Source organism: Erinaceus europaeus, chromosome 17 (assembly GCF_950295315.1).
Source record: "Erinaceus europaeus chromosome 17, mEriEur2.1, whole genome shotgun sequence".
Lineage (NCBI taxonomy): Eukaryota > Metazoa > Chordata > Mammalia > Eulipotyphla > Erinaceidae > Erinaceus > Erinaceus europaeus.
The window spans coordinates 4013875-4035816 of NC_080178.1; the positions used below are offsets into that span (position 1 = coordinate 4013875).

The following is a 21942-nucleotide window of genomic DNA, read 5'->3' on the forward strand; positions in this document are numbered from 1 at the left end:
ACAACAACGACATCAATAACAACACCAATAATAACTACAACAATAAAACAAGGGCAACAAAAAGGAAATAAATATTTTAAAAAATAAATTTTTAAAGTATATATGTATATATACATATTTTAAATAAAATTTTAAAGTATATATGTATATATATACATATATACTTTAAAATTTTATTTTTTTAAATATTTATTTATTTCCTTTTTGTTGCCCTTGTTTTATATATATATATATATATATATTATATATATATATATACACACACACACACAATAGTTGAAAGCTGTAAGGTGTCTGTCATCACCTAGCCTTTACCAGATTGCAGGCCAGCGGTCAGCTGCCTTAGAAAGACCCAGAGGGGGAGTCAGGCGGTAGCGCAGCGGGTTAAGCGCATGTGGTGCAAAGCCCAAGGACCAGCGTAAGAATTCTGGTTTGAGCCCCCAGCTCCCCACCTGCAGGGAGTTGCTTCACAGGCTGTGAGGCAGGTCTGCAGATGTCTGTCTTTCTCTCCCCCCTCTCTGTCTGCCCCTCCTCTCTCCATTTCTCTCTGTCCTATCAAACAACAACAACAACATCAATAATAACTACAACATTAAAAACAACAAGGGCAACAAAAGGAATTAAATAAATAAATATTTTTTTAAAAGGAAAAAAAAAAAAAAAAGAACCAGAGGCTGGCCAGGGGGTGGCACACCCGGTAGAGTATGCATTGCTACAGTGGCCGAGGACCTGGGTTCAAGCTCCCAGTCCCCACATGGAGGATATGAGTGGCGAAGCAAGTGCTAAAGGTGTCTCTCTCCTACCCTCTCTTTTTTTATTATCTTTATTTTTTTTTATTGGATTGGGACGACCAGGAATTGAGAGGAATAGGGAGGCAGAGGGAGAGAGACAGATACCTGCAGCCCTGCCTCACCACTCTCAGAGCTTCCCCCCCCTCCAGCGACAGCTGGGGACTGGGGGCTTGAACCAGCCAGAGTCCTTGCCCATTGTAACGCGCTCAACCAGTCGCACCAGCACCAGACCGCTTTCTTTCTCTTTCTCCTCCCATCTCAAGTTCTCCCTATCTCTATTAGATAGATAAAATATATTTTAAAAGAAAAAGGAAGGGGGCCAGGCAGTAGCACAGCAAATTAAGCGCACATAGTATTAAGCGCAAGGGACTGGGGCAATCATCCCAATTTGAGCCCCCGGCTCCCCACCTACAGGGGGTTGTTTCACAAGCCGTGAAGCAGCTGTCTGTCTGTCTGTCTGTCTCTCCCCTCTCTGTCTTATGCCCCTGGTCCTCACCTGCAGAGAGGAAGCTTCAGGAGCAGTGAAGGTGGTTTCTCTGTTCCCTTCTTTTTTAAATTCTTTTATATTTATTAATTAATTTATTTATTTTCCCTTTTGTTGCCCTTGTTTTGAGAAATGGAGAGAGGAGGGAAAGACAGAGAAGGGGAGAGACAGACACCTGCAGACCTGCTTCACCGCCTGTGAAGCGACTCCCCTGCAGGTGGGGAGCCGGGGGCTCGAACCGGGATCCTTATGCTGGTCCTTGAGCTTGGTGCCACCTGCGCTTAACCCGCTGCGCTACCGCCCGACTCCCTCTCTCAGGATCCTCAACACTGGCCAACAATGACCAGGACCAGCGTGGGCAGTGTCTCGGGCAGGGCCCAGGAGTAGAAGTGGGAGCCAGCCTCTCACAATCTCAGCTAAAGATCTCTGTGGAGTGCTTCAGGACAGACTGCCTCCGTCAGGGGGCGCTGTAATAGCTCCTCTCAGTCAATTGGGTGCCACTCTGAAGGTGCGCCCTCAGGAGTCACAGCTGTCACTGGGCAAGGAAGGCCGCTGCTGTTGGCTGGGTGATTCATTCTAATTGTCGGGGGTGGGGGGAGTAGAGAACAGACAGGAAATCCATTTAGAGGGATAACAGGAGACAGGCTCTGGGAGGGGGTTTCATCCCATCCCTACCGCTGAAGAAAAGTTAGAGAAAATTGCGGCCAGCAAGATGGCCTGCCTGCAGAAAGCGCTTGCTTTGTCACTGGTGGTGCTAGAGATTGAACAGGGGAACTTGGAGCCTCAGGCACGAACATTTTTTTTGCAGAACCATTATGCTCTCTTTGGGCCAAGGATTCCAAGTTCCAGGGTTCTATAGCCCCAGAGTCTCATTATCTAGGTGGTCCAAGGAGACTCAAGCCTTGAATTTGGATGAACTCTGTCACCTAGCAGAAATAAACTCACTTGGTACCAAGCCATATCCTTTCTGAAGGAATGTACTTTTCACCCCAGGCCTCTAATTATTTCTAAAAATATGTTTTCAGCTAGTATCTCTAGGCCACAAAGAGTCACAAAGAAACAGGAAGCACTTCCTTCCACAGTGACTGACACAAACAAGAAAACAGCCAAATAGACCATAAAGATTTTAGATAGTGGTGATCTGGGAGGTGGCACAGTGAATAAAGCATTGGATTCTCAACCATGACGTCCTGAGTTCGATCCCCGGCAGCACATGTACCAGAGTGATGTCTGGTTCTCTCTCTCCTCCTATCTTTCTCATGAATAAATAAATAATTGTTTCTCTCTTTTTTAAAAATTTTATTTTATATTTATTTTCCCTTTTGTTGCCCTTGTTGAATTGTTTCTCTTTTATATATATATTTTATTTAATTTCCCTTTTGTTGCCCTTGTTTTTTAAATATTTATTTATTCCCTTTTGTTGACCTTGTTTTATTGTTGTTATTGATGTCATTGTTGTTGGATAGGACAGAGAGAAATGGAGAGAGGAGGGGAAGACAGAGAGGGGGAGAGAAAGATAGACACCTGCAGACCTGCTTCACCACCTGTGAAGCGACTCCCCTGCAGGTGGGGAGCCGGGGGCTCAAACCAGGATCCTTACGCTGGTCCTTGCGCTTTGCACCACCTGCGCTTAACCCACTGCGCTGCCGCCCGACTCCCAGACAGAAGATTCTTAAACCCAACTGGGGTCTGTTTCTGAATCATGGATGCAAGGTGAATCTGAAAATCACTGACTCCAGAACTCAACAGCAGCAGCTCGACATGAAACGGACAGACCCGTTCACAACACACATGGACCGTTTTTTGTTGGGGAGGGGGGCGGAATGAATGGTGCACAGTCAATGGTAAATACGGTTGCTGCTACGTGTGTAAAATGTCTTCGTTTTCTTTTTTTTTTAATTTTTTTATATTTATTTTATTTATTTATTCCCTTTTGTTGCCCTTGTTGTTTTATTGTTGTAGTTATTATTGTTGTTGTCGTTGTTGGATAGGACAGAGAGAAATGGAGAGAGGGAGGGGAAGACAGAGAGGAGGAGAGAAAGATAGACACCTGCAGACCTGCTTCACCGCCTGTGAAGCGACTCCCCTGCAGGTGGGGAGCCGGGGTTCGAACCGGGATCCTTATGCCGGTCCTTGTGCTTTGCGCCACCTGCGCTTAGCCCGCTGCACTACAGCCCGACCCCCAATGTCTTCGTTTTCTGCGACACACTGCCCCTCCCCCCAGCCTAGGTCTTCCTCGACCCTCGTGCACCAGGACCTGAAGGTCTGCCCCTACCCAGAGTCCTCTACATCGGTGGAGTACACTAAGCCCAGTCCAAGTTCTGCTTTGAGTTTCTCTTTCTGTTCTTATTTCTCCACTTTTTTTTTTTTTTTTTTTTTTACCAGAGCACTCTTCAGCTCTGGCTTATGGTGGGACTTTGGAGCCTCAGGCATGAGAGTCTGTTTGCATAACCATTATGCTGTCTCCCCTCCGCCCATTTCTCCACTTCTGTCCATGAGTGACATCATCCAATATTCATCCTTCTTTTTCTTTTTCTTTTAAATTTCTTTATTGGGGAATTAATGTTTTCCATTCGACAGTAAATACAATAGTTTGTACATACATAACATTCCCCAGTTTCCCATTTAACAATACAACCCCCACTAGGTCCTCTGTCCTCCTTCTTGGACCTGTATTCTCCCCACCCACCCACCCCCACCCCAGAGTCTTTTACTTTGGTGCAATACGCCAATTCCAGTTCAGGTTCTACTTGTGTTTTCTCTTCTGATCTTGTTTTTCAACTTCTACCTGAGAGTGAGATCATCCCATAAATAATTTTTTAAAAAGATTTTAGATACTGCATTCATTGGATACCAAATACAAAATACTATCGCTACTGTGTTTAAAGGGGTTAAAACACACGAAGCTATCTTCAAGGGTGTTCTGGGAAGTGGCACAGTAAAGTGTTAGAGTTTCAAGCACAGATCCTTAGTTCAAGTCCCAGCATCACATGTGCCAGAGTGGTGATACTCTGGTTCTCTCTCTCTATCCCTCTATTAAACACACACACACACACACACACACACACACACACACACACACACACGGAACAACTATCTATTAAGAAGTGCCACCATGGGAGTCGGGCGGTGGCACAGTGGGTTAAGCGCACGTGGCGCAAAGCGCAGGGAGCTGCGTAAGGATCCCGGTTCGAGCCCCCGGCTCCCCACCTGTAGGGGAGTCGCTTCAGGGGCAGTGAAGCAGGTCTGCAGGTGTCTATCTTTCTCTCCCCTCTCTCTCTGTCTTCCCCTCCTCTCTCCATTTCTCTCTGTCCTATCCAACAACAAAGCAACGTCAACAATGGCAATAATAACCGCAACGAGCATGCAACAACTAGGGCAACAAAAAGGGGGAAAAATGGCCTCCAGGAGCAGTGGATTCATGGTGCAGGCACCGAGCCCAGCAATAACCCTAGAGGAGGAAAAAAAAAAAAAAAAGAAGTGCCACCACAGTAGTTGAGTGGTAGCGCAGCAGGTTAAGCACAGGTGGCGCAAAGCACAAGGACCGACATAAGGATCCCAGTTCGAGCTCCCGGCTCCCCACCTGCAGGGGAGTCGCTTCCCAGGCGGTGAAGCAGGTCTGCAGGTGTCTGTCTTTCTCTCCCCCTCTCTGTCTTCCCCTCCTCTCTCCATTTCTCTCTGTCCTATCTAGCAATGATGACAGCAATAACAACAACAATAACTACAACAACAATGAACAACAGGTTCAAACCCTGCCATGGGATGCCAACAGGTTCAAACCCTGCCATGTGTTACTGGAAGAAGCCCAGGTGCTGTGGTGGTCTTAGTGGTCTCCCACCCTGTCTCTCTAACTGACCCAGAGTCCTGCCTGCAGGGCTGAGAGCAGCACACTGGAGTCTCCACCTCTACAAAACAAAAAGAGGAACATTTAGCGAAGCACATAGGTCTTCTATAATGACCCGAGCTAGTAGCACAATGAATGATATTATAACCAGAGCACTGCCCAGCTCTGACTTACAATGGTGTGGGGACTGGACCTGAGACTTGGAGCCTCAGACCTGAGCATAAGCATGAGCGTTTCTTTGCATAACCATTATGCTATCTACCCCTGCCTCATCCAGATAAGCAGCAGGCATATCCCTGAGAAACATCTGTGCTGTGTTCATTATTTAAATGTGTGCTCTCCGCTTTCTCTCTCTCTCTCTCTCTCTCTCTCTCTCTCTCTCTCTCTCTCTTTTTTTGCCTCCAGGGCTATCGCTGGAGGTTGGTGCCTGCACCACGAATCCACTGCTCCTGGTGGCCAATTTTTTTCCCACCGTTACTGTTGTTATTGTTGTTGGACAGAGAGAAATTAGGGGAGATAGAAAGGGAGAGAGAGGGAGTCGGGCTGTAGCTCAGCGGGTTAAGCGCAGGTGGTGCAAAGCACAAGGTCGGAATAAGGACCCCGGTTCGAGCCCCCGGCTCCCCACCTGCAGGGGAGTCGCTTCACAAGCGGTGAAGCAGGTCTGCAGGTGTCTATCTTTCTCTGCCCCTCTCTCTCTTCCCCTCCTCTCTCCATTTCTCTCTGTCCTATCTAACAACGACAACATCAATAACAATAACTACAACAACAACGAAAAACAAGGACAACAAAAGAGAAAATAAATAAATAAAATATAAAAAAAAAAAAGGAGAGAGAAAGACACCTGCAGACCTGCTTCACTGCTTATGAAGGGACCCACCCCCCTGTAGGTAGGGATCCGAGGGCTTGAACCAGTATCCTTGTGTGGGTCCTTGCACTTCATACTGTGTATGCTTAACCCGATGTGTCATAGCCTGGAAATTTTTCAGAGCTGAGCAGTGTTCTGGTAAAAAAAGAAGAAAAAAGTAATAATAATATTAAAATAAAGCACTGGACTATAGATATATATGCCATTTTTTTACCAACAAGTTTTCTTACTTCAAGGAATGCCTCTTGGGTGGTGTTTGTGGATCCCGGCCCCTGGACCCCTTTCCAAGCTGAAGTGGGGAGCCCTATCTCTCTGCCCCTGGCTACCTCAGAACACATAGGTGTGTGCCTAGTTCACTCCTCAGCTCATGAAGCTGAAGAGGGGAGCCCTGTTCTCTGCCCCTGGCTACCTCAGAACACATAGGTGTGTGCCTAGTTCACTCCTCAGCTCATTATCACAGCCCCAGGACACTTTTTTTTAAAAAAAGATTTTATTGACTGATGAGAGAAAAAGAGGGAGACAGACATACAGAGAGAACCAGAGAATCACTCTGGCACATATAACACGGGATTGAACTCGGGACTTCGTGCTTGCAAGTCCATTGTTCTAGTCACTGGGTGTTCAAAGCACCCACTGCTTTGTCTGTGAGGGGTGCAGGGTAGGTGGCTTACAGTCGCCGGGAACCAGGCCACACGTGCTCCCCTCCCACAGCTGCTCCGGCCTCTAGCTGGGCGGGGGCTGGGTGGCATATTCTGCTTTCCAGCTCTGAGATGTCTTCTGGTTTTCCCTCCCTAGGTGATGGGAGGGGACAGGCCCCCCACACGCTGAGGGGGAGCCTGCCAGGACTGGCCCTCCAGAACTCCCCCTTTCCATGCTCTCTCCAGGGTCTGTAGCTGAGTCCCTGTGGCGGGCGGGCGGGGGGAGGTCTGCAGTCAAGGGCAGGCTTTATGGTCTCACATCCTTCTGGATAATTGCGGCAGATGGGCCAGGAAGCAGGCTCAGCCATAGAGCGCTTCACGGGCAGCACCACAGACAGAGACAGCCAGCCCCACGGATGGTGAGGGGTGCCTCTCTTCATCACCTCACATCTCGCACTCCTTTAGGAGGGTGGGAGTGGTCCAGTGGTGAAGGCCAGGTATAAGACCTTGGGTCCAATGCCTGACACTGCATTAAAAATTATGAGGTGTCTCTACATTTTCAGATTGAGAGCTTTTTTAAAACATATTTTTATTTATTATTGGATAGAGAGAAATTGAGAGGGGAAGGGGGAGATAGAGAGGGAGAGAGACAGAGAAACACCTGTATCCCTGCTTCACCACTCGTGAAGCTTTCACCCTGCAGGTAGGGGCCAGGGACTTGAACCCGGTTCCTTGCTCACTGCAATGTGAGCACTTAACCAGGTGCGCCACCACCTGGCCCCAGATTTAGCGCTTAATTCAAGTCCCAGCACCACATGGAACACCATAAAAGGCAGAAGTGTTTTAGAGTTCCTCCTCTCTCTCTCTCTCTCTCTCACACACACTGAATAACTGTCCCAGGGATCTGACCTCAGTGGCGCTACCATACATACGTGGGACCCTGGGGTCACTCTCTGACACTTTTTTTTTTTTTAACAGAATGAAACAAAAAAGGGGAAAAAAATGGTGGAGTTGCTGAAGGAAATAGGACTGCAGTTTGTAAAAATCAAGATGGCACACAGATTTGTGGCAGGGGGAGGTGGTTCTGTGAATAAAGCACTGACCTCTCAAGCACGATGTCTAGAGTCCCCGGCCTGGCATCACAGGTGCCAGAGCAATGCTCTGGCTCTCTCTTTCTCTCATCAACTAAATACATCTTTAAAATTACTACACAGGGAGCCGGGCAGGGGCACAGCGGGTTAGGTGCACATGACCGAAAGAAAGCGTACGGACCGGCATCAATATTCTGGTTCAAGCCCCGGGCTCCCCACCTGCAGGGGAGTCGCTTCCCAGGCGGTGAAGCAGGTCTGCAGGTGTCTGTCTTTCTCTCCCCCTCTCTGTCTTCCCCTCCTCTCTCCATTTCTCTCTGTCCTATCCAACAACGACAGCAATAACAACACCAATAATAACAACGATGACGATAAATAACAAGGGCAACAAAAGGGAAAAAATAAATTAAAAAAAAAAAACTATTACACAGAGATTTACATGTATCAACCAGGTAAGCAGCTCCGTTGGTCGAGGGCAGAACTCTGCGTGCTGGCAACTCCCAATTCAGTGTCCTTGCATGTGATGGGCAGAAGTCCGGCTTCTGTCTCTCTCTATCTCCAAGGAAATTCTCTTTGTGTCTCATGACATAAATACAATTAATCTTTTTAAAATTTTTATTTATTTATTTATTTATTTATTTGATAGAGACAGCCAGAAATCGAGAGGAAAGGGTCAGAGAGACACCTGCAACCCTGCTTCACCACACGTGAAACTTCCCCCCTGCAGGTGGGAACCGGGGTCTCGAACCTGGCTCCTTGTGCATTATAACATGTGCGCTCAACCAGGCGCGTCACCACCCGGTCCCACAATAAATCTTTAAAAAGTAATAAAAACCAAAAAAGGCAACCGTGTGACGCAACCACCCCACTTGTTTATATGTGTGCATGCAGGACAGCGACTAGGGCCTCAGAGAGCTGTTCGCACCCCACATTCAGAGCAGCACCAGTCATGACCGCCAGAAGGCAGGAGCAAGCCAGGCATCCAGCTGTGGGTGGGCAGAGAGGCAGAACGTGGCTGGGGAGACAGCACAGTGGTTCTGCAAGACTATCCTGCCTGTGGCTCTGAACCCCCAGGTTCAGTCCCCAACACCACCATTAGCCACAGCTGAGCAGGGCTCTGGTGCGTGTGTGTGCGTGTGTGTGCGTGTGTGCGCGCATGCGTGCGTGTATGTGTGTGTGTGTGGGGGGAGAGACCAGAACAAAAACAAAAGGCAAACTGGAGCAGCTGGGATCTCGCTTGATTAGTAGAGCGTCGTCGAGCGTCGGACTCATCTGCCCGCGGTCCCTCATTGGATCCCAGGCACTGTGTGTGCCTCACGATGTCTCTCACGTCAAAGCATCTCTCTTCTCCTTTCTCTCCCTCTCATTTGGGTCTCTAAGCGGAGCACTGCTCAACTGTGGCTATTGGCAGTGCCGGGGATCAAACCTGGGACCTTTTGCCCGCAAGTCTTCTGTGCTGTCTCCTGGGCCCCCAGCACCGCTGCTGACTCCCCTCCAGATGACGAGGCGTCAACACCATCCCTAATTTTCTCAGCATCCCCACAGGTGGGCATCACAGAGATGGGGAAACTGAGTCTTACACGGGCTTGGTGCTGTTCTCCTGGTGGAGGCCCGTCTGCCACCTCAGCACTGTCTGCCTGGCGCTCTGCAGCTGCACAAACAGCCCCGAGGTGTCTGCCGCCCCACCTCACACTTCAGTCCCCTGAAGCTGTGAGTCCCTGGCTCTAGGCCTGATGGTTATTCCTCCACACCTGGGTCTCCCCAAGAAGCCCCCCAGTGCCTGGCCACCCCCACTGGTTCAGCCCTGCTTCTGGCTCTCCAGGGACTTCCCGGGGCTCCAGCCGGGTGGGTGGCAGAGCCTGGCGTGGCAGCAGGGGGCCTGGCGCACAGCCCCGAGAGGACAGCTGCCACCAGCAGCGGCTTTTATTGTGAGCAGAGTCCCCTGGTGGTGGCGGGAAGGGACAGGGTAGCAGGACAAGCCCCGGCAGGCTGTGCCCTCTCTACCCTCGCTGCCAACCCATCAGGACACCCGACTGGCGGGGTATTTGGGGGGGGTCCATTTCAGCCTTCCCCCAAGGTTCTGAGGGAAGAAGGGGCAGCTCGCAATGGGGGATCCAGGGGACCCCCAAGATGCTTGGGCACTTTGGGCTTCCTTCAGCACATGTCCTCAGAGCCGGGGGGCTTAGGGGGGGAGCAGTGGGGTGCACTCTGCTGTGGGGAGGGGATGGGAGGACGGAGGCTCAGAATCGGTGACCACACACTGGTGGGACCTGGGGAGGCCCCACTTCCCAATTGCGTCCGGCTCCTAGGTGGGGGTCCCCACGTGGCCCAGGTCCTGGTCCATGATCTGGAGGACTTCGTCTAGGATGGAAGGCCCCAGGTCCACCTGCAGTGAGAGCAGGGAGTTGGCGTGGGACAGAAAGGCCTCCTCGGACCCCGTCGACTCAGGGCTGAGCCCGTTGGGGGCAGAACCCGCCTCGGGTACCACCCAGTCGTCCACACTCCCAGCCTCCTGGGGGGGCGGCTGCGGGTTCTCCAGGTGGAGCCGAGGGGGCTTGGGGGGCGCCTGTGTGGATGGCAGGGTGAGGGCCTGCGGGCCTCCGATGGCCGGCAGGGAGATGGCATTCTTGAGCAGTGGGGACAGCCCGTCTGGGGGCAGCTCCCGGCCGCACAGTGAGGCCATGCGGGTGAACTGGAAGGGGAGGTCCAGGGGGGCGTCCTCCTCAGGGCCCTGGGCGGCCGGCAGCCCCGGCAGGAGGTGCAGCTTGTCCTGCAGGAAGGAGATGTCCCCGAAGCTGTCGCTGCCGCCCTGGCTGCCAATGTGGATGGTGTGGCGGAAGTCTCCCAGCGGCGGGCTGATCATGTCCGAGGACAGCAGGTCCCTCAGCTTCTCCTTCTTACCTTTGCGGCTGCCACGCTTCAGGTAGATGGGCACCTTGGTGGACATGGCGCCGGGCCCCCTGGGCCTCCCGCCTCCTCTCCAGGAAACCCCAAAGCCCGTCCCTGGCTGAGACTGGGGGGGGGGGGCGAGGAACGTTCTCCCAAGAGGGCCAGGGAAGATCAACGGTGGAGTCGGAGGGCAGAGATGGCAAAAACCACGCCCTCTCCAAAGGCTGCAAATCCTCTGGACTCGGGAAGTGACGGGAGGGGCCGCGGCATGGATGGTCTCCCCCAGATCCGGACCGAGTGGCTGGAACACAAATGGTGCAAGTCAGGGACAGAAGGACCAGAGTCAGGAGACAGCTCAGATCCATCCAGGACATGCACGCCTGTGGTCCCAGATGTCCCAGGTTCAATCCCCAGCACCACCACATGGCAGAGTCCAGCAACACTCTGACCTGTCCCCACTCCCCACTCCCCACCTTCTAAAAGTAGAGATAGCAGCCCGGGAGGTGACACGGTGGGTCGGGCACTGGACTCTCAAGTGTGAGGTTCCAAGTCCGACTCCCAGCGTCACATGGGCCAGAATGATGTTCTAGTTCTCTCTCTCTCTCTCTCTCTCTCTCTCTCTCTCAGAGAGCTTCTTTCCATTTTGTTTGCTCATCATCATAACCATCCTCCTAATCTCCCATTTCAAAAGTCAGACTGAACTACCCTGTAGGGCACATGCTTTGCCAGGACTGCAGGCCCGATTGGAGTTCCTGGCACCGAAGGAGAGGCCACAGCACCTGGAGAAGATCCTGTGCTGTGATATCTCTTTCCCCTCCTCCCCCCACCTCTCTCTCTCATTCCACATATGTATAAAATAATAAGAGGGAGTCGGGCGGTAGCACAGCAGGTTAAATGCATGTGGCGCAAAGCGCAAGGACCGGCATAAGGATCCCAGTTTGAGCCCCCGGCTCCCCACCTGCAGGGGAGTCGCTTCACAGGCGGTGAAGCAGGTCTGCAGGTGTCTGTCTTTCTCTCCCCCTCTCTGTCTTCCCCTCCTCTCTCCATTTCTCTCTGTCCTATTAACAATGATGACATCAACAACAACAACAATAATAACTACAACAACAATAAAAAACAAGGGCAACAAAAGGGAAAATAAATGTTAAAAAATTAAAAGTAATAATAATAAGGAACAAAAAAGGCAGTCTGGAAGCAGTGACATAGTGCGTGTTCAGGGCCCTAGCTCCACAACCAAGGAGAGAAAGAGGAAGGAGAGGGAGAGGAAGAGGAGGAAGAAGAGAAGGAAAGGAAGGAAAAATCAGAGCCAGGGCCAGGGAGGTGGCTTAGCAGTAGAGCACATGTGTTGCAACTGTGAAGCCTCCGGTTCAGGCCCCAGCACCGTATGAAAACAAGGCATCTGGGAGATTGTGCAGGTAAAGCACTGAATTTGTGAACATGATGTCCTGGGTTTGACCCCCCAGCACTGCATCTGCCGGGGTTCTGCTTCAGCCCCCCCATAAATGCTCTGGCCTCTCTCAATAATAATAAAAAAAAAAGTAAGTCGGTGTTCCAGGAGGTGGTGCAGTAGAGAAAGCATGGGACTCTCAAGCATCAGGTCCTGAGTTCGATCCCTGGCTGCACATATACCAGAGTGATGTCTGGTTCTTTTTCTTTCTTTCTCATTAATAAATAAAATCTTAAAAACAAAACAAAACTGGGAATCGGGCGGTAGCGCATCGGGTTAAGCGCACGTGGTGCAAAGCACAAGGACCGGCGTAAGGATCCTGGTTCGAGCCCCCAGCTCCCCACCTGCAGGGGAGTCGCTTCACAGGTGGTGAAGCAGGTCTGCAGGTGTCAAAAAAAACAAAAACAAACACACACACACAAACAAACAAAAAAAAAGTAAATTGTCATCTTGGAGGTAGAGCAGTGGATAAAGCACTGGACTGAAAAGCATGAGGGCTCATGTTCAGTCCCCGGCAGCACATGTACCAGAGTGATGTCTGGTCTTTCTCTCCTCCTGTCTTTCTCATAAATAATAAAATTTTTTTAAAAAAAGGTAGCTCAATAAAATCAGGGCTATAAGACATTTCAGAGGGATTCGCACGGAGCTCAGCAGAGAGAACACAACACAAACACGCAGCAGAGATTCCAGCCGCTGAGAGAGAGCCCCGCCCCTCCCCAGGCACCTGCACAGCCGAGACAAGGTGGTCGGTCAGCTGTTTGACCTCCGCTGGGCACAGGGTCTGGTGGCAGAGAGGGAAGTGTCCTCCACAGAAACGGAGGAGCAAGTGGGAAAGAGAGCTCATCAGGCAGTGATGTGCAGAGTCCAGGAGACTTTCTGAATCAGACTTGTAGAAGCCGTTATGCCTAGTGATATGCACGTGCTGTATTTGTGTGTGATATCACCCTCTCGCCCAAGCTGACTTTTCTTTTATCAAATTTTTCAGAGGGGGAAGAGGCATCACAGCGGCAACCTCCCATCTGTGGAGCTGCCCTCGGTGCCATGATGTTCCCATGTGGTGCCAGGGCTCCCATCAGGGGGTCTTGGATATGGTAAGGCCTGCACTTTCCTAGGTGAGCTATCTGCTGATCCCAGTAATGCTATTTTATTATTTATTTATTTATTTATTTATGATTTTACCAGAGCACTGCTCATCCCTGACTTATGGTGGTGTGGGGGGATTGGACCAGGGATTTTGGAGCCTCAGGCAAGAGAGTCTCTTTGCATAACCATTATGCTAGCTACCCCTGCCCTTATTTTTTTCCCCTGCCCTTATTTTATTTTATTTTATTTTTGTTTTTAGGGTTGCAACCATTTCTCAATTATTATAATTATTATTGTTAAAGATTTTATTTATTAATGAGAAAGAGGAGGAGAGAGAAAGAACCAGACATCACTGGCACATGTGCTGTCGGGGAATCTAACTCAGGACCTCATGCTTGAAAGTCCAAAGCTTTATCACTGCGCCACCTCCCGAACCACTTCTCAATTATTTTTATATTTATTTATTTATTTTCCCTTTTGCTGTCCTTTTTTAAATTGTTGTTATTGATGTTGTCGTTGTTGGATAGGACAGAGAGAAATGGAGAGAGGAGGGGAAGACAGAGAGGGGGAGAGAAAGACAGACACCTGCAGACCTGCTTCATCACCTGTGAAGCGATTCCCCTGAAGGTGGGGAGCCGGGGGCTCAAACCGGGATCCTTCTGCTGGTCCTTGTACTTTGCGCCACCTGTGCTTAACCACTGTGCTACTGCCTGACTCCCCCCCTTTTTTTTTTTTTTTTTTAACTTTTATTTTCTACTATACTTGACAGGACAGAGAGAAATTGAGAGGTTATGAGGAAGTAGAGAGGGAGAGAAAAAGATGAACACTTGCAGACCTGCGTCACCACCCCCTGAAGCGTCCTCCCTGCAGGTGGGGAGTGATCCACTGCTTGATCCACTGCTCCTGGGTTGTGCATGGTAATATCACTGCCCAGCGCCACCCCTGCCCACCCCTATCCCCCCGTAATGCTATTTTTAACGTGGTAGAAATAAATAGACCAGAGGGTGTCACACTGACATAAAAAGGGAGCCAAGAACGCCCCCCAGATCCAGCAAAGTCGGAAGAAAGGAACTGTCCAAGGTCCCAGGGGCTCAGCCTCCCCACCTAGCCAGGCCCTCTGGCCCCTGCTTCCTGGGGCAGAAAGTGGAGCCACAGGAGGAAGCATGCCCACTGCCCAGACCGCCCTGGCCTGGGCCTCACACAGGAAGCTCCGCCCAGCACCGGACACCCGGGGTCAGTGGCAGAGCTGGACACCTGCAGCTCGCAGGAAACAAAGGGAATGACTCTCCCGTGGCAGGGCTCCAGCAGAGCCTGGAGAAGCTGAGGGGAGGGTGTTGGGGGGCCCCCATGTACCCGCCCACAGGCATTCACCTCTGCCCACCGTGCCAGGCCTGGGGGCAGTGTCCACACGTCCCATCTGTGCCCTTGGCAGGCAGGACCTGGGGGGTGGGCAGCTTCCCCTTCCTCTTCATTCATGGGGCTGACAGATGGGCCTCCCTCTGTCCCCCCACAATCACACAGGGCCCCGCCAAGACAGCTTGAGTGTTTCTACAACAAATTGGGCGTCTCTGACAGCTGTCTCCCTCCAGCCAGGGCTCCCCGCCCAATTCCAGATGTGAGGAGAATGGAGGCTGGGGGAGGGGTGGGCTGGGCCACCCCGGGGAGCCCCAGGCCCTGCAAGTTTCCAGCTGTGTGGCCCCAAATCGCAGGGACATGACACGCAGGGTGTCGGTGTCGGCCCTGCCTTTTACAGAGGCAGTGGCTGGGCCTGGGGGACATTAAGTGACTTAGCCCAGGTCGCCGGCTAGGAGGAGGAGAAGGAACAGGGGGGCCCAGTCAGCTGGGCTGTGCTAGCCTCCCTGATCTGCCTGGTACCCAGGAAGGGACAGGCCTTGGGGTCCCCGGACCCCCTTCATCTAAGCTCTGCCTCTTGGCTGCTTCTTGCCCCCAAGTACCCTGGACTCTATCAGGTCAGGGTCGTGGGGGCTGGGCAAGGGGGGGTGGCTCCCCCAGATGGAGGGAGAGTCAGGGGGAGCCAGCACCCTTCTAGGAAAGTGACTTCCGGGGAGTAGAGTGCCTGAGGCCACTTCCCGCGGGGGTTGTTCAAAGAGCCGCCCCTGACCTTGACATCTGGAGGCCGACCTTGAGTCCATGTCCACCTGTGACCTTGGGCCTGACACCTCTCCCCTCTGACATAAAGGTGCCACACCAGCGGGAGACCGACTGCCACACTGCCAGCGAGCACGAGGTCCCACCGACGGGGCGAGCCGGTCCCCCGCGCAAACATAGCGAGCGAGGGCCTTCCTCAAGCACTGGGCTCTGGGGCACAGTGGGACGGAGGGCCCCGGCCCCAGCACTGCCCGGGGGCCCCGTGGGAGCGGCGCTCTGCCCCCTGGCCGCCAGGGGGCGCGCGCCTCCACCTGCGGGAGGAGCCCGGGCGCCCAACTCCGGGCAGGACTCCAGGCTTTCCCTCTCCGGGTCTGGGGGGCCGGTCTTCCCAGCAGAGCGCCCGGGGCGAGGAGGGGGCGGGTGGGGCCCCTGCTCGGATCTCCACGTCGGGAGGCGCCCCCCAGCTCTCGGCCTGTCCAAAGTCCGAGCGTCCTGCCCCCGCCCTGCCCCGCAGCCCAGCCCGGACCCGTCTCGGGTGCCTGGCGGCTAAAGATAGAAGGACGCCTCCTCGCCGGCTAAAAATACGGCCGGCCGTGCGCCCCCGGGGCTCGGGGACCGCGCTCGGGATGCGGGGCGCAGAGGGCGGCGGGCGTGGCCGCGAGGACCCAGGGAAAGGACGCGCGCGGAGGTGACAGGCCTGGAGCCAGCCCTCACCGGCCGCCACAGGGACAGGCTTCCCGGGCTCCTCGCCGCCGGCGCGGGGCGCGAACTCACCTGGTGCGCGGGCTGCACCGCGGAGCTGCCGGAGGGCGCCGCGCGGGGACTCCGGCTGCGAACTTTCTCCCAGGACCACTGCCCCTCAGACCACGCCCCCTGCTCCGCCCCGGCGTCCGAGCCAATGGTAGGGCCGCATTGTCGCGACACGCCCCCCACCAGACACGCCCACCACGCCCAGGCCCCGCCCACCAAGCTGAGGCTGCCGCGCTCTCCCGAGGCGGCTGCGGGCTGCGGGCCGTGGGGCCAGTCTCCGCCCGGGGCCCAAACCTTCGGTTCTGGAAGGATCGAGGGAGAGGAAGCCAGAAGAGCGAATTCTTGAGAAAGCACAGAGGCCCTCGGCTGGGCTGGGCTCGGGGAGGGGCTGAGGGGGCGGAGGTGGGGCTTGGGGTGGGTGTGTGTGTGTGTGTGTGTGTGTGCAGTGACTCCGGGAATGAATGAAGTCTGGGAGGCCCCTAGGGGCAGACATCACACACAGCCGCCCATAGCCTGGGGCGCCTGTATTGGCTCCTGGCTGGGTGCACTGGGCAGGGTGGGAACACACTTCCACCTTCCAAAGTTGGTTCCTTTGCCTATCCATCCATCCACCCATCCATCCATCCTCCATCCATCCATTTACTCATTCATTCATCCATTCATTCGCATACGCACGCATTCAGAATCCATTCACACAGCATCAGAAACATGCGTGGGGGGGGGGCAGGACAGCACTGGGTACTGGAAAGTCTGCCTCCCATCCATGCTGTGACTCCTCCAGCCACTTTAACTACCCCCCTCCCCAGGCCCCCAGCCCTCAGGTGTCAGGCTCTGTTGTCCGGAGGTGCAGCTGCCTCCTGGGACAAGACACCAGCAGCAACTTCCCGGAAACATTCTACCAGCAGCTTTGTGGGAGCCGCCTGCCAGCTGCGCTGTGGTGACTCAGGAAGCCTGGAGTCTGCAAGGATAAGGCTGGAGTGCAGCACCCCCCCCCCATCCCACCCATCTGTCCTGTGTCCCCCTTTGGGGGAGGGGGCCGGGAGAGCAAGATGCTTCCTCAAGGCCACACAAGGGAAAACCACTCCAGAGCTCTTGGGGGATGGGGGAGAGCAGGGGACAGTAGATTTAGGCCTTAGCCTAGTCCACCTCCCTCCCTCTGCCATTGTCCAGTCCAGCTGCCCAGCCTGGGTGTGAAGCCAGGGAAACCGTGGGCAGGGGTGCCTTGGGGGTCTGTTCAAAGTCCCCCCTCCCCCAGGGACCAGGAACTAGCTCACCAAGCAGACCACACACTTTGCCATGTGCAAGGCCCTAGGTTTGAACACTGGCCAACACATGGGAGCAGGCGTGGAGATTGAGGGGTGCCCTGGTGTCTCTCTTCTCTCTCTCTGCCTCTCTCCCTTTCCATCTCTTCATTTTATAAAAATACTTAATTATTTATTCCCTTTTAAAATATTCTTTTATTTTCCCTTTTGTTGTCCTTGTTTTTTTTTATTGTTGTTGTAGTTATTATTGTCGTCATTGTTAGATAGGAAAGAGAGAAATGGAGAGAGGAGGGGAAGACAGAGGGGGGGAGAGAAAGATAGACACCTGCAGACCTGCCTCACCGCCTGTGAATCGACTCCTCTGCAGGTGGGGAGCCACAGGCTCGAACCAGGATCGTTAAGCTGGTCCTTGCGCTTTGTGCCACGTGCGTTGTGCTTAATCTGCTGCGCTACCGCCCAAACCCCTATTTATTGCCTTTTGTTGCCCTTGTTGTTTTATTGTTGTAGTTAATATTGCTATTGTTATTGATGTCGTCATTGTTGTTGGATAGGACAGAGAGAAATGGAGAGAAGAAGGGAAGACAGAGAGGGGGAGAGAAAGATAGACACCTGCAGACCTGCTTCATCACCTGTGAAGCGACTCCCCTGCAGGTGGGGAGCCAGGGGCTCAAACCGGGATCCTTATGCCGGTCCTGCGCTTCACGCCACGTGAACTATTTATTATTTTTTATTGCTACCAGGATTATGGCTGGGACTCAGATGCCAGCACTCTGGTCTACTGCTCCTTGCAGCAAGTTTTCCCTCCCCCCTTTCTTTTTCTTTTTTCTTTTTTTTAAAATATATTTATTACTTTTTTTTTTTTTTTTTGCCAGAGCACTGTTCAGCTCTGGTTTATGGTGGTGCAGGTGATTGAGCCTGAGACTCTGGAGCCTCAGGCATGAGAGTCTGTTTGCATAACCATTAGGCTATCTACCCTCTGCCCTTCCTCCCCCCTTTCTATTTTATTTGACAGGACAGAAAATTGAGAGTGAACGGGGAAATAGAGAGGGAGTCAGAAAGAGAGACACCTGCAGACCTGCCTCACCACTCTTGAAATGTTCCCTCTGAGGATAAGGAACGGGGCCATGAACCTGGGTCCTTGTGCTTGGTAAGCTGTGCGCACTCAGCCGGGGCACCACCACCCGGCTCCCACCCTCACCATCTCTACATTTCATCCATGAGTCTGCTGGGAACTGCCTCATGTCCTGCGGGCTCACAGCTCCGGCGATAACTTTGGAGACAAAATTAAGAGAAAATAATTTGGTGCTGGTCCTCATGCTGCTTGAGACCCTCTTGCCATCAACCATTCATTGCTCCTCAACCCCACCCCAGACCACTGTGATTTGTGGTTGGATTCAAGCCCAAGTGTGTCTTATGCACCTGCAGCAGTCACTCTCCTGTTTAGGGAGGAGATTATGTCACTTGGCCTGTGGGGTCCCTGGGAAGCCTGATTTTGTTGAGTGAACAGGATCCAGAGGCCACACCCAGCATGACCTCAGCTCTGCACATTAGAGCACACTTACAAATGGGAGTTAATTTGCTGACATTGGCCTGCTCTGTCTCCCTTCCTTCCTTCCTTCCTTCCTTCCTTCCTTCCTTCCTTCTCCTTTCCCTTCCCTTCCCTTCCCTTCCCTTCCCTTCCTTTCTTTCTTCCTAATGCAACGCTAGGGGATAAACTCAGGGCCTCCCTCACACACGATCAGTACTGCAGAACAGCCTCTATGGCTCATGCCTGGGTAGGAGAACCTTAGCCAGATGCTAAGATCCTGAGGTCTGAAGCTTTTCAGGGTTGAGAGAAAATACCTCCAGTCACTTCATAATTAATCTGAAGAGTCTGGAGAGACAGTACCTAGACACCTGGAGATGGAAGAACATCAGGTGTGTCCTGATCCGAACTCTGGGCAGAATATTCACTGATAAAAAGCACACCACATCAAAAGGAACATGAAGATCAAAGATGCTTTCAGGAGGTGGGGGGTAGATAACATAATGGTAATGCAAATAGACTCCAAAGTCCCAGGTTCAGTCTCCCATACCACCATAAGCCAGAGCTGAGCAGCGCTCTGGTACAGAGGGAAAAAAAAATGCTTTTAGGTGCAAGGACCAGCATAAGGATCCCAGTTCCAGCCCTGGCTCCCCACCTGCAGGGGAGTCGCTTCACAGCCAGTGAAGCAGGTCTGCAGGTGTCTATCTTTCCCCCTCTCTGTCTTCTTCCCCTCCTTTCTCCATTTCTGTCTGTCCTATCCAACAATGATGACAACAATAATAATAACTACAATAAAACAACAAGGGCAACAAAAGGGAATACATAAATAAATATTTAAAAAATCCTTTCTTAAAAAATGCTTTTAGGTAAAAACAATCCAATCAAAGCACAAATGGCTTTCAAGGTGTGAGAGACATCAAAAATGTGTTAGACTGGGGAGTCAGGCGGTAGCGTAACAGGTTAAGCACATGTGGTGCAAAGCGCAAGGACGGGCATAAGGATCCCGGTTCGAGCCCCCGGCTCCCCACCTGCAGTGGAGTCGCTTCACAGGCGGTGAAGCAGGTCTGCAGGTGTCTGTCTGTCTCTCCTCCTCTCTGTCTTCCCCTCCTCTCTCCATTTCTCTCTGTCCTATCCAACAAGGACATCAATAACAACAATAGAACAAGGGCAGCAAAAGGGGATAAATAAATATTTTAAAAAATTTTAAATAAAAAAAAGAATGTGTTAGACCTTGATGACAATGGTTTTTGTCTGAATGTCATTAGTCAGGTGCAATGTTCTGAGGCCTCAAGAAATATTCAGGTCACTCTACTGTGCACAAACACCAAGCCCTGCAGGGAAGGAGCCAGAGGTCCAGAGGTGGGAGTAACAGAGATGCATTTCACATAATCTCCAGGCCTGTGGCTGCCATTCTAACTCTCTGACACTCTTCATCCTTCTGCTTGAAGGGGGAGGGAGCTGTGACAAGGAGCCTGGAGCCTGACTCACTGGGCACCTGTGGACAATCAGCCAGGTGTGTTTTGTAAACATGGAGACTTTAGGGGAAATCAACAGAATTTCTAACAACAAATAAGAAGAGATATGGGATCAGAAAACTACAACAGACCTCCCCAGGCCAACTGCTCCTTCCTTCCTTCCTTCCTTCCTTCCTTCCTTCCTTCCTTCCTTCCTTTTCTACCAATGATACCACTCGGTCTTAGTACCTGCACAATAAATCCTTCACTCCCAATGGCCATTTTTCCTTTTCTTTTCTTTTCTTTTTTTTTTGCCTCCAGGGTTATCGCTGGGGCTCAGTGCCTGCCTTATGAATGCACTGTTCCTGGAGGCCGGTCTCTTTTCCCATTGTTGTTGTTGGATAGGACAAAGAAACTGAGGAGGGGAAGACAGACAGAGGGATAGAAAGACACCTGAAGGTGGTGGTGCAGTGGGTTAAGCGCACGTGGTGCAAAGTGCAAGGACCCGCGTAAGGATCCCGGTTCAAGCCCCCGGCTCCCCACCTGCAGGGGAGTCGCTTCACAGGCGGTGAAGCAGGTCTGCAGGTGTCTTTCTCCCCACCCCCGTCTTCCCCTCCTCTCTCCATTTCTCTCTGTCCTATCCAACAACAACGACATCACTAACAATAATAATAATAATAACTAAAACAGTAAAACAAGGGCAACAAAAGGGAATACATAAATAAATATTTTTTAAAAAGCAAGACACCTACAGACCTGCTTCACTGCTTGTGAATCGACCCCCTGCCAGTGGGGAGCCGGGGACCTGAACCAGGATCCTTGAGCCAGTCCTTGAGCTTCACACTGTGTGCCCTTAACTGGTACACTACTGCTCACCCCTTCCCTTTTTTTTTTTTTTTCTTAGTTTTTATTTGGTAGGACAGATAGAAATTGAGAGGGGAGGAGAAGACTGGAGGGAGAGAGACAGAGAGACACCTGCAGACTTGCTTCACGAATGTGTAGCTTCCCCCCTGCAGATGGGGACCAGGGGCTCGAACCTAGGTCCTCACACATGGTAATGTGTGCTTAACTGGGAGGCCAACTGCATGGCCCCCAACTATTTCGCATTTTATTTTGTTTTATCAGAGACAGAGGGCTGGATTTGAACCTGGGTCATACACACGGCAAAGCAGTGCGCTCTCTAAGTGAACTATTTTGCCAACATATATTGCATATATATATATGTATATATATATATATATATATATATTAAAGATTTTATTTATTCATGAGAAATGATAGGAGAGAGAAAGAACCAGACATCCCTCTGATACATGTGCTGCCGGGAATTGAACTCGGGACCTCATGCTTGAGAGTCCAGTGCCTTAGCCACTGTGCCACCTCCCAGACCACTGTATTATTTAAAAATATATTTTATTTGCTTTATTTTAATGAGAGAGATATAGAGAAAAAGACACAAAGAAAGAGACCAGAACACAAGCTCACCTCTGGTTTAAAGTGGTGCTGGGGACTTTGAAGCCTCAGGCATAAAAGTATTTTTTTAAATTTTTTTTTCTTTTTCTTTATTTATTTTCCCTTTTCTTGCCCTTGTTTTTTTTTTAATGTTGTTGTAGTTATTGATGTAGTCATTGTTAGATAGGACAGAGACGAATGGAGAGAGGAGGAGAGCAACTCCCCTGCAGGTGGGGAGCCGGGGGCTCGAACCCCTACCCT

The 21942-nt window shown here is 51.7% G+C and overlaps 1 protein-coding gene across 1 annotated transcript; it reads right to left on the reverse strand.

The window, feature by feature from the left end:
* Positions 1-6455: 6455 nt before the first annotated feature.
* CDC42EP2 (CDC42 effector protein 2) lies at positions 6456-16109 on the reverse strand. Its single transcript, XM_016186204.2, has 2 exons — positions 16013-16109; positions 6456-10900 (listed from the first exon to the last, which is right to left on the reverse strand). Exon 2 carries the CDS (start codon positions 10655-10657, stop codon positions 10016-10018), a length of 642 nt encoding a protein of 213 aa, XP_016041690.1. The 5' UTR covers positions 10658-10900; positions 16013-16109; the 3' UTR covers positions 6456-10015.
* Positions 16110-21942: the final 5833 nt, after the last annotated feature.

What these genes read in the sequence shown, in the direction of transcription:
- CDC42EP2 (XM_016186204.2), bottom strand. Translation starts at nt 10,657, where the DNA reads ATGTCCACCAAGGTGCCCATCTACCTGAAGCGTGGCAGCCGCAAAGGT.